We start from the raw sequence: 11,909 nt of genomic DNA on the forward strand, positions 1-11,909 counted from the left end.
TTATGAAGTAAACAAAGCTGTATATGACGTAAACGAGCCGGGGAATTATTTATTACATCACAAAGCATGTCATAACTCATACCCACTGCCATGTCTCCACATGCGCCAGGAGAACGACAAGTTCACTGTTTCTACTCTCTATGACGTCATACCTTCTATGACGTCATGCCTTCTATGATGTCATATCTCCATGACGTCATACTATAATTTCGCGATCTCTTCCAACCGATTCATTTTTACTTTGATTTGGTTGAGGTACACTCGTGCAAGACGTCAATCGTCGCTGTGACGGTTACCCTAACGCAAGCTTCATCAGCTTCAGTTAGAACGCATTCTGCCCAATCCAGTTCCATTACTGACAGGTAGAACCGTCTAATTTGAATTCGTTATGTCAGACCCGGCCCAGCACCTCAATGGTAGAGATATTTGGTAAAGGGAAATCAATGCGAAGACAAAGTAAAATAATATATTCATGGTTTCTATAGTAATTTACCCTTGCCTGGATTTGAACCCAGAATCCTTGGTTCTTCAATCCTGACCTGGATTCGAACCCAGAATCCCTGGTTCTTCAATCCTGACCTGGATTCGAACCAGGACATACATTATATACTCATAACTTCATTCCCACTGTCTAGTTATAACATGGGTGTCTTTTTATACACCAGACACACATGGTGTATTCATACACCTCATGCTCACTGTCGAGTTATAACATGGGTGTCTTCTTATACACCAGACACACATGGTGTATTCATACACCTCATGCTCACTGTCAAGTTATAACATGGGTGTCTTCTTATACACCAGACACACATGGTGTATTCATACACCTCATGCTCACTGTCGAGTTATAACATGGGTGTCTTCTTATACACCAGACACACATGGTGTATTCATACACCTCATGCTCACTGTCAAGTTATAACATGGGTGTCTTCTTATACACCAGACACACATGGTGTATTCATACACCTCATGCTCACTGTCAAGTTATAACATGGGTGTCTTCTTACACACCAGAGACACATGGTGTATTCATACACCTCATGCTCACTGTCAAGTTATAACATGGGTGTCTTCTTATACACCAGAGACACATGGTGTATTCAAACCTATTACGTTTTATTGTTATGTCTCGGTTAATACTCGCTTGCACACAATGGAACGTCTGTGATGCACATATATAATTTCATGACAGCTTATACCAAGGCGAGCTGAGCTGTAGTGTAAACGCCGCTAAAATAACAAACAAAGAAATATCTACGCTGACCTGCGCTGAACAACGCTGGGTGTAGATATTACTTTGTTTGTTCTTTTTACAGCGAGGCGAGCTACGCTGTAGTGTAAACGCCGCTTAAAATAACAAACAAAGAAATATCTACGCTGACCTGCGCTGAACAACGCTGGGTGTAGATATTCCTTTGTTTTAAACTTAATATTCATAAGCTATATAGTTGCAAATAAAGATAAGAGCCAGTATTGTCTGCCAGCAAAGCAGGTTTACCGAGTTTGAACTATTTGCTGACACTTCTTGGTTCAAGTAGGTTTTCGTCGTATTTTTTGTGTTCGTTCTCTTGAATGTGTCCGTTTTCTTTGGGCGTGTTTCCGTTTCGGTTGTTTGTGTTGTAGTTGTTGTTGATGTTTTTCTTTGTGTTGTAGTAGAATCCAATGTGCTTGTTCTTTCTGTCGGTCTTTTTGGTGTTGTTGAAACTGTTGTAGTATCAGTTGTTGCTTGTGTTGTAGCAGGAATTGCTGTTCTTGTTGTTGAATAACTTGTGGCAGGTTCGGGTTTTGTTGTAAGTGTTGTTCCTTTGGTTGTTTGGGACGTAGTGGATACTGCTGTTGCTTCATGTTCAATAGTAGATTTTGTTGTTGTTGTTGTTGTTGTTGTTGTTGTCGTTGTTGCTGTAGTAGTCGTCGGAGCAATGGTCGTTGTTGTTGGTTGTGTTGTTGTCGTTGTTGCTGTAGTAGTCGTCGGAGCAATGGTCGTTGTTGTTGGTTGTGTTGTTGTCGTTGTTGCTGTAGTAGTCGTCGGAGCAATGGTCGTTGTTGTTGTTGTTGTTGTTGTAGTCGTCGGAGCAATGGACGTTGTTGTTGTTGGTTGTGTTGTAGGAGCAGGGGTTGCTGTTGTTGTTTTTGTTGTTGTTGGTGTTGTAGTTTCTGTTGTTGTCGGTTGTGTTGTAGGAGGCGTGGTTGTTGTTGTTGTTGGTGTTGTAGTCGTCGAAGTGGTGGCCCTTGTTGTTGTTGTTTCCGTTGTTGTTGGTTGTGTTGTTGTCGTCGGAGCAGTGGTTGTAGTTGTCGTCGTCGTTGTTGCTGGCCAAGTACTTATTGCATAAGCATTACAATTGTCGGTGAAACAGCATCCAATTTCGCATTGACTGAAATAAAACAGCATTTATATCAACTTTCAACATCGATGATTACATGTTCCCTACCTTAAGTCGGCCGCCTTTAGAATTTGATTTGCTCGTCCAAGGTAAGAAATGGCGATATTTGCACAACGATCGACTATGCCAACACATGACGCTCGGCTTCGACACGAATACCCAACCCCGCTTGCTTGCAAACGAATAAAAGATGCTAAAAATATCAGTTTCAAGTTAATTCGGTCATCTATGTTTATGTAGGATTATGATGCGTCGAATTAAATTGTCAACCATAAGGTTACATACGTGGTAACAGGCACGATGTGTATGAAACAGAACACTCATGTTATAACGACTGTTGTTGCCGGCCCCCAATGCAAGGATAAACAAGTTACATACGTGGTAGCTTGTAAGCTGGTACGAGGTGTATATGAAACAGAACACCTGTGTTATAACGACTGTCGTTACCCCGCCATGCGAGGATAAACAAGTTACATACGTGGTAACTTGTAAACAGGCACGAGGTGTATGAAACAAAACATCCGTGTTATAACGACTGTCGTTGCCCCGCCATGCGAGGTTAAATAAGTTACATATGTGGTAACTTGTAAACTGGTACGAGGTGTATGAAACAGAACACTCGTGTTATAACGACTGTCGTTACTTTGCCAGCATGCAAAGATAAACAAAAATCATTCATTCGTATTATTAACCCGCATAGGTAAAGTCTACGTTCTACAATCTACATGCCCAGCTACACACATTACATATCTCACCCAATCCACCGGTAACTTCCGACCTCATACACGCATCTTCCCCCCCAGAACACGTCACAATACGGGAATCTACTTTCCGAGGAAAAAAGAACTCTGATGACGTATCTGTGATGTCATACCCCCTCTTACACGTCAAGGCATCAGCATTAAATGTAAAAATTACCAAGAAAGTTAGAAATACCAACGTCATTGCTTACAACACTGATTACGTATATGTGCTTCTATACAGCCTTGCACAATGTGCCAATGCCCCTTTAATGCTTTATTATAAAGGTCCAATGTTGAGTCAATGCATAAGGTACGTTAAACTTAGCGAGAATTCAACACGCGTTTTGAAACCGTTAAAATAGCAAATTATGCACAATGACATTAAGACATGGTTGTTTATTTCACGATCGATGTCTCATTTCATGCCTGATAATAACCAATGTGGCGTAAACAATGGCTGTTTCAGTGACATCTATGACGTGTTCCTGCTTTCGATACCTCGCCGCGTAAATAATGTTTGTTACGTCACGACATCATGTTATAACCTGACAGTGAGCATGAGGTGTATGAATACACCATGTGTGTCTGGTGTATAAGAAGACACCCATGTTATAACTGGACAGTGAGCATGAGGTACACGAATACACCATGTGTGTCTGGTGTATAAGAAGACACCCATGTTATAACCCGACAGTGAGCATGAGGTGTATGAATACACCATGTGTGTCTGGTGTATAAGAAGACACCCATGTTATAACTGGACAGTGAGCATGAGGTGTACGAATACACCATGTGTGTCTGGTGTATAAGAAGACACCAATGTTATAACTTGACAGTGAGCATGAGGTGTATGAATACACTATGTGTGTCTGGTGTATAAGAATACACCGATGTTATAACTTAACAGTGAGCATGGGGTGTATGAATACACCATGTGTGTCTGGTGTATAAGAAGACACCCATGTTATAACTTGGCAGTGAGCATGAGGTGTATGAATACACCATGTGTGTCTGGTGTATAAGAAGACACCCATGTTATAACTTAACAGTAAGCATGGGGTGTATGAATACACCATGTGTTTCTGATGTATAAGAAGACACTCATGTTATAACTCGACAGCGAGCATATAAGTGTCACAATATACATACAACCCCCCACAAAGCCCACAATTTAGAACAAATACAAAACACAGAATACCAAACCACGGTGCGTTCCTATTGTATTTATCCAACCTATTATAGCAACGTAGAATCCTATAGTTACCCAAACAAAGCTTTAGTTCATATTCAACGGCATGTTGATGCTTGTCTCTTATATCAATGCTGGGAGGAACAAGTGCCGCATAAGATATATAGGAACATTCATAACTAGGATTCGAGGAAGGAAAGGGGGTTATAGGGACATATAGTATAGTAATACGGACGGTTGAAATTGAGTTTCTAAGAACACCATAACATTTATTTAGAGAGCAATATTTGTTTATAGGCATAGCCAAAGTTAGTGGAGACTAATTACTGGCGTGACGTTGGATGTATCGGGTCATCTTTTAATGATAAAGCAGCATATTTAGCAGTTATATCAGTTGCTGAGATCAATTCAGATTCTAAAAGGTAGCACCCTAGATGTTGGGGTAATAGACCTAAATCCCAAGTCCCAAAACGTGTATAAGATGTGCCAAGAGCACCAACTGTGTTACCAGTTACTAGTAAGCTTAAAATGTATGAGCTATATATGGCTTTAATGTCTATTAATATTCCCTTTATTTCAAACACAGGCTTAGAAATCAAAGGACTTATATGCGTATTATTACTGCAAGTGTAGCAACAAGAAATATATAGAATCCCCATGATGTGTTGCTGTTGTGACTGCTCTGAGTGCATTACTGGATTTTTCAAGGTACAACTCAATAACTCAATAGGTGTTGAATTACCTTATCTGCTTTTGTGTTACTTTACGTTTAGGTGGAAGGTTTTAAATTACAAGTGTTTGGCGGGGCCTTATTTCTCTTTGTTAAAGTGAAAGGTCAGAGCTCTAATTATAGAAACTAGGACCAATGCCTTAAACATGCTGCCCAGGCTCCGTAATATAAAAAAAGCTTAATTGAGTAATGAGTAAAAAAATAACATAAACACCTAATTCTACTTTACCCTTCAGAGGTTGGCAAACATCTTCTGTTGTTACTGCGGGAATGCCTTCTTTGCTTGTTGTCCTTGCTGTGAGGAAGTCGGTTGCTGTGTTGCACTTTGTGCTTGCTGCTGTCGACTGTCGTATTTGTAGCTAACACGAGATGGAATTTTATGGAGCTTTACAATCAACACTACTATAAAAAAAACGTTAACCTTTTTGTTAAATTTTTGCGTTTTTGCATTGGTTAATTTTTTCTCGTTTTTCCTATCCAAAATTTCCAAATGAATATGGATAGAAATGAGTTTCTACCGGGTAGCATCTTGTTGGCCAAAGATGCTAATGTTAATGCAAGGGCAAAGGTGTTTTTTCGCCAAAGCGTTTCACCATTGGAGAAAAAAACCCACCAGGTACCGAGCGTTGGGGAGCAGTGAGAAGAAAAGATTAAACGGCTGTGGGCTAAAGGTGTCCTATTCCTCTGGTGTATAAGAAGACACCTGTGTTTTAACTTGACAGTGAGCATGAGGTGTATGAATTCACCATGTGTGTCTGGTGTATAAGAAGACACCTGTGTTATAACTTGACAGTGAGCATGAGGTGTTTGAATACACCATGTGTGTCTGGTGTATAAAAAGACACACATGTTATAACTCGACAGTGAGCATGAGGTGTATGAATACACCATGTGTGTCTGGTGTATAAGAAGACACCTGTGTTTTAACTTGACAGTGAGCATGAGGTGTTTAAATACACCATGTGTGTCTGGTGTATAAAAAGACACACATGTTATAACTCGACAGTGAGCATGAGGTGTATGAATACACCATGTGTGTCTGGTGTATAACAAGACACCCATGTTATAACTCGACAGTGAGCATGAGGTGTATGAATATACCATGTGTGTCTGGTGTGTAAGAAGACACCCATGTTATAACTCGACAGCGAGCATATAAGTGTCACAATATACAAACCACCTCCACACACAAAGCCCAAAGTTTGGAACAAATACAAAACACACACCAACTCCTGGCGTCGTTCCTATTGTATTTATCCAACCTATTATAGCAACGTAGAATCCTATAGTTATCCAAACAAAGCTTTAGTACATATTCAACGGCATGTTGATGCTTGTCTCTTATATCAATGCTGGGAGGAACAAGTGCCGCATAAGATATATAGGAACATTCATAACTAGGATTCGAGGAAGGAAAGGGGGTTATAGGGACATATAGTAGTAATACGGACGGTTGAAATTGAGTTTCTAAGAACACCATAACATTTATTTAGAGAGCAATATTTGTTTATAGGCATAGCCAAAGTTAGTGGAGACTATTTACTGGCGTGACGTTGGGTGTATCGGGTCATCTTTTAATGATAAAGCAGCATATTTAGCAGTTATATCAGTTGCTGAGATCAATTCAGATTCTAAAAGGTAGCACCCTAGATGTTGGGGTAATAGACCTAAATCCCAAGTCCCAAAACGTGTATAAGATGTGCCGAGAGCATCGACTTTGTTACCAGTTACTAGTAAGCTTAAAATGTATGAGCTATATATGGCTTTAATGTCTATTAATATTCCCTTTATTTCAAACACAGGACTAGAAATCAAAGGACTTATATGCGTAATATTACTACAAGTGTAGCAACAAGAAATATATAGAATCCCCATAATGTGTTGCTGTTGTGACTGTTGCGAGTGCATTACTGGATTTTTCAAGGTACAGTATAACTCAATAGGTGTTGAATTATCTTACCTCCTTTTGTGTTACTTTACGTTTAGGTGGAAGGTTTTAAATTACAAGTGTCTCGCGCTGGGCCGTGTGTCTCTTTGTTAAAGTGAAAGGTCAGAGCTCTAATTATAGAAACTAGGACCAATGCCTTAAACATGCTGCCCAGGCTCTGTAATACAAAAAGCTTAATTGGTTAATGATTAATTTGAACTTAACACATCGTTACTTAGCAGTGGACAACGACATAACAGTGGATTAAGACCGGTATAAGTCAATGGGTTTGATAAGTTGTATATCACAGTCATAACAGTTGCATACAAAGCAGAAACTGCTTTCTTGTGACAAGCTAATCGTGTGTCCCATATTCCCCTTATCCCATATTTCTCCTTATAGGTATGAATCAGTTATAATACACCATGCATGTATGCTGTATACGTTATTTGCATTTAAATACAAATGGTTCGTTTATAACGGTCTGTATGTATAGTTTGTACATGCCTGCTGGTCTGTAATACTACTATATGTATGATAATCCAAAACGCGAATTCCAAATGTGTATAGCACTGTAGGGAAAGATGGATACTTATAGCGCAAGGTTTCCATATTTCCTAATCGTGTTTGTGAGAATACGGTTTTATAATTCCTTGAAAATAATTTGTTTACTACCGAATGGGTCAATAAAAACGAATAAAACATGGACCATCTTACACTTACACTATAAGACATCGTAAGGTTGCAAACGTGAAGTATAAGAACGTGATTAACCATAGTCAACACTACCAAGGCATTGTAAACACAGACACACACCCCATGCCCTCATAAAAACACAGCTTTCTATAAGCTTGGGTCAATATTGTTTTAAGAACACGTTCAATATAAGACCATAGCAACACAGCGTTACGTATTGTATCACAACAGCCATGGGTATATCAGTATATATCGGTCAATGAACACCTGTGTTATAACGACTGTCATTGCCCCGCCATGTGAGGATAAATAAGTTACATACGTGGTAATTCATAAGTGGGCATAGGGTGTATGAAACAGAACATCCGTGTTATAACGACTGTCGTTGCCCCGCCATGAAAGGATAAATTACATGGCAACGCGTGGGATGACATGAGGTGTATAAAACATAACACCCGTGTTATAACGGCTATCTTTAACCGCTATGTGAGGATAAATAAGTTACAATCATCCACATACTTGAGCCATGTCACAAAATATCACCGAATGTAACATAAAAGCTGAAACAAATTTAGCGTCAAATAAGAAATGATGGAAAACTAAATTTGGCGCCGATAAACGACTCACTGCTGCGTTCTAGTGGCCCTTATTATGGTCTTGATTACTGTAACAACTTTAGCAACTTGACTGTGGGCATAAAAATGGCAGCCATGAAAAAGTTATAGAGTAACACCAAAAATCAACATCAACATTTAGATTTACTCTACCTTTCAGAGCTTGGCAAAGATCTTCTGTTGTTGTTGCGGGACTGCCTTCTTCGCTTGTTGTCCTTGCTGTGAGGAAGTTGGTTGCTGTGTCGCTCTTTGTGCTTGCTGTTGTTGTTGTTGTAGCTAACACGAGATGGACTTCTAAATTTATTGAGCTATATAATCAACACTACTGTAAAAACTTCAATCCTTTTGTGAAACTTTTTCATTGGTTAATTTTTTCTCGCTTTTCCTAACCAATATCCAAAATGTCAAAAACTTTTATTTAAAAACTTCATCTAAATGTGAATATGGATAGAAATGACTTCCTACCCGCTTTTAGTCTTTTTTATAAGTTTGTTTTTATTGTTTATACTGTAATTTACATCTTGTCAAACTCCAAAAGAAAATTTTAACGATGTCACTTTTCTTTTAATAAAACCTTTGTTATATTTTCAGAAGTTTGTCCCAAAAATATAATTCGAATTTGTATACAATAGAGTAGGGGAAGATGGGACACCGTTATATCAACTATTTTCTCATCCCATTTGGTAGTAGACAAAGAACATTCAAAGAAATATAAAGCCGTATCCTCGGGACTCTTATAGACCGTTGTTAATTGTTGATTAGGATATTTGGATATTAAATGCTAAAAGGTGTCCCGTCTTCCCCACCCTACTATATCATATATCTATGATACCAACATCATCTATCCGCACAACGGCGCCAAGGAGCTGGTGTTTTGTAAACAACGGTAGAAAGTTTTTTCGATTTAAAAAATACTTTTACTTAGAGGTTAAATACGATAATGATGTTGCATAAAAAAAGATTATTTTTGGCATTGGTCTTGTCATAACAGGCAGTATAGGTAAAATAAGCGCCCGTATAAAAGCATGAGGAGCGTTTTGTCCAAACAATACGTCTTTTATAATTTCGTAAAAAAAAGTTTTTTTTTCTTTTTTTTCTAAAAATAGCAAATGAACCTTAGCGTTGTAAAGGAGACCTAATTTCGAATCGCTGGCAATATGCCTTAAAATGTCGCAAGTGCGGAAATCGATGAAGAGGTAACGTAATGGCCCAAGGTAGCCCTATGTTAAGGGTGAATAGGCCCCCTTGTTTGGGGTTGAAAAAATAACAAGTGTTGTTATAAATAAATGCAGGTTCTTAAGAGGGTGTTTGTTTGTTTTCTAAATTGGAATTTCATTTCGAAATACGGGGAAAGTACGAAAGGTGAGACGCCATTTTGTTTCGTGACGTCATTAAACACATGAAGCCTAAGCATTTTAAATTAAGTTCATGTGTAAGTTAATTTGAATCGTTTTTTTTTTTGGTAGAAAATGGCTTGTAATTTTAAGGGTGAGTAAAATTAAAGTAATTCCAATTACTGATCAATTAAATACATAATACATGGCAGAAAATTGCAGCTTAAACTATAATAACATTAAACCATTAAAGCGTCATAAAAGCTTATCTGCAGTAGAAATAAAAATATACTACTGTGGGGTAAGATGGGATACCGCTAGCACATAACATCCCATATTTCTCATTGTGTTTTTAACAATTAACTAATCTTCTTTGGAATCGTGGGAATACCGTTATATAATTAGTAAATATTATTTGTTTATTACCAAATAGGACGAAAAAAAGATTAAAAACAAGCACCATCTTTTCCCAACATACTATACTCAGTATATTGCAAATGAACAAAAATATATAAAACGCTATAAGCCAAAGTTATATTCATATATCTACCAGCATCACCTTTATATCTTAGCCCGCTGGTGCGAAGTATAATATTTATTATCGTGATCAATTATTTGACCAACACTTTATATTATATACATTGGTCATATTATTTACGTTTTTATTTTATTTTACTTTCCCATTTGTCGTTAAATTTGATTTTGTTGTCTTTTAAAGCAAACCAAAGGCATAGAGCAAAACTGATCATAACGTTTTTACTTCGCAAAAATTGCAAAACAAATTATAACAGTTTACCATTATACAAGATAGACCAAGTTTCTGACAGGTTTAAAACTACAAAGCGGTAACAGCGTGTACCAATACTACATAGGCATAACATTACTTTGCAAAATACAATTTAAAAAAATGTAATAATCTTTTAAGACTTGATGTATGATACACCTATGAAATATACTTATAACATGGCATATTTCATATAAAATATCAAATTAAAAATATCATAAACTTATAACATAAGTGCAAGTCCAGTGCATTGCTTTACTATTACTTCGTATATGAATGCGCTTATCTGCATACGCCCACCTGTGCGCACACGACACGTTAAGTACATAAGTAAACCTCTTGTGTTCAACAGGTGCACACACATAACACGCAGGGAAAACTAATGTTTAAACCAGACTTAAAAATCTGTGATAAGATTTAAGATAAGTCTAATTAATTGATATTTTAATTAATTAAACGTTTAACAGCAGAAGTTAGTTACGCTATATTGTATATATTAGTTTAATTTGCAATAATTTATCCTAAATTATCAAATGTTTTATATTTAAATGGTTTAAACCAATTCTTGTCGTAATAATGGCAAGTGTAAGATCACCATTTAACCAGTATGACGTCATACACAGTATTATCTGTTAAAAAGGCGCGAAAGATTTTAAATTAACGTGGTTATACATTAGTATTATTCAAGTATAGCTAGGGTATTATGAGAAATGTATTTTTTGCAACGTACAGCAACAGGTGTTAGTAGTTAGATAAGAACTGTTGGTTCGTTTGTCCATTTTGATATTCTATCAATATTGTTTGTCATGAATCATTCCATTGTTTGGTCAGCAATGATTAATTGTTGTCAAGTATTTGGACGTAAGTAAAATCAAATATTTTAGTTATTTTTTTAAATAAATTTTATTTAAATGTAGCAATGTTAAGCGCTTAGTGAAAGTAAAAACAAAATGGTGGATGCGACCTTTATGTTGTGTATTGGACGAATGTGTGACCGCGGAGTGTTAAGAATTAAAACCAGTTTAAAAATATACTTTTATAAAGGTTAATTTAAATATCTTTACATTATGTAACTATTAAAATGTAGGTATATGTTTCTAAACGAATTTATCATTTAAAAAAACGCGGAAGAATTTTGTTATTTCCCATTTTAATTCTGAAGTGATTAAAAATTAATGTATACTCAATACAGACATTTAATGCACTGTTATAGAAATATACGCAATAAACAAGCAAAACACGTTTTGTTAGATAGAGAACAGCAATCCTTCTTTAGTGACAGGTGTTTATTGTTTAACACAATTAGATTTTTTTATATCATTATTTTCGATACAAAATATTTTACGCGCGCCGCATAATAACACAAAACATGCGGAAAGTATGTAGATTTTCGACCAAGACGCTGCCCGAAACGATGTGAAAATACTAAACCACGTTCAAACACCCTGAAACGGTTAATCCCTACACACACAAGGCTATTATGACGCGACAAAAGCCATTATTCC

At 37.0% G+C, this 11,909-nt stretch overlaps 1 protein-coding gene and 2 long non-coding RNA genes across 3 annotated transcripts; 2 read left to right on the plus strand and 1 right to left on the minus strand.

Moving 5' to 3' along the window:
- Positions 1–1,367: 1,367 nt before the first annotated feature.
- Positions 1,368–3,634, minus strand: LOC100186770 (salivary glue protein Sgs-3-like). The gene is made up of 3 exons (XM_026838632.1): positions 3,143–3,634; positions 2,436–2,580; positions 1,368–2,378 (listed from the first exon to the last, which is right to left on the minus strand). The coding sequence occupies exons 1-3, from the start codon at positions 3,330–3,332 to the stop codon at positions 1,433–1,435; spliced, it is 1,281 nt and encodes a 426-aa protein (XP_026694433.1). The 5' UTR covers positions 3,333–3,634; the 3' UTR covers positions 1,368–1,432.
- A 1,266-nt stretch (positions 3,635–4,900) lies between these two features.
- Positions 4,901–5,566, plus strand: LOC104266588. Its single transcript, XR_717628.3, has 2 exons — positions 4,901–5,027; positions 5,286–5,566. It is a non-coding gene; the product is annotated as an uncharacterized LOC104266588 (long non-coding RNA).
- A 1,248-nt stretch (positions 5,567–6,814) lies between these two features.
- LOC104266589 lies at positions 6,815–8,874 on the plus strand. The gene is made up of 2 exons (XR_717629.3): positions 6,815–6,973; positions 8,447–8,874. It is a non-coding gene; the product is annotated as an uncharacterized LOC104266589 (long non-coding RNA).
- Positions 8,875–11,909: the final 3,035 nt, after the last annotated feature.

The sequence above is a fragment of the Ciona intestinalis genome, unplaced genomic scaffold, assembly GCF_000224145.3.
Source record: "Ciona intestinalis unplaced genomic scaffold, KH HT000101.2, whole genome shotgun sequence".
Taxonomy (NCBI): Eukaryota; Metazoa; Chordata; class Ascidiacea; order Phlebobranchia; family Cionidae; genus Ciona; species Ciona intestinalis.

Excerpts from the sequence above, each read along its gene's own strand:
- LOC100186770 (XM_026838632.1), bottom strand. The coding sequence starts at position 3,332 with ATGACGTTGGTATTTCTAACTTTCTTGGTAATTTTTACATTTAATGCT. Across the intron at positions 2,581-3,142 it reads GGAAGTTACCGGTGGATTGG|CATCTTTTATTCGTTTGCAA; the intron begins GTGAGATATGTA and ends TGATATTTTTAG. Across the intron at positions 2,379-2,435 it reads CTAAAGGCGGCCGACTTAAG|TCAATGCGAAATTGGATGCT; the intron begins GTAGGGAACATG and ends GTTTTATTTCAG.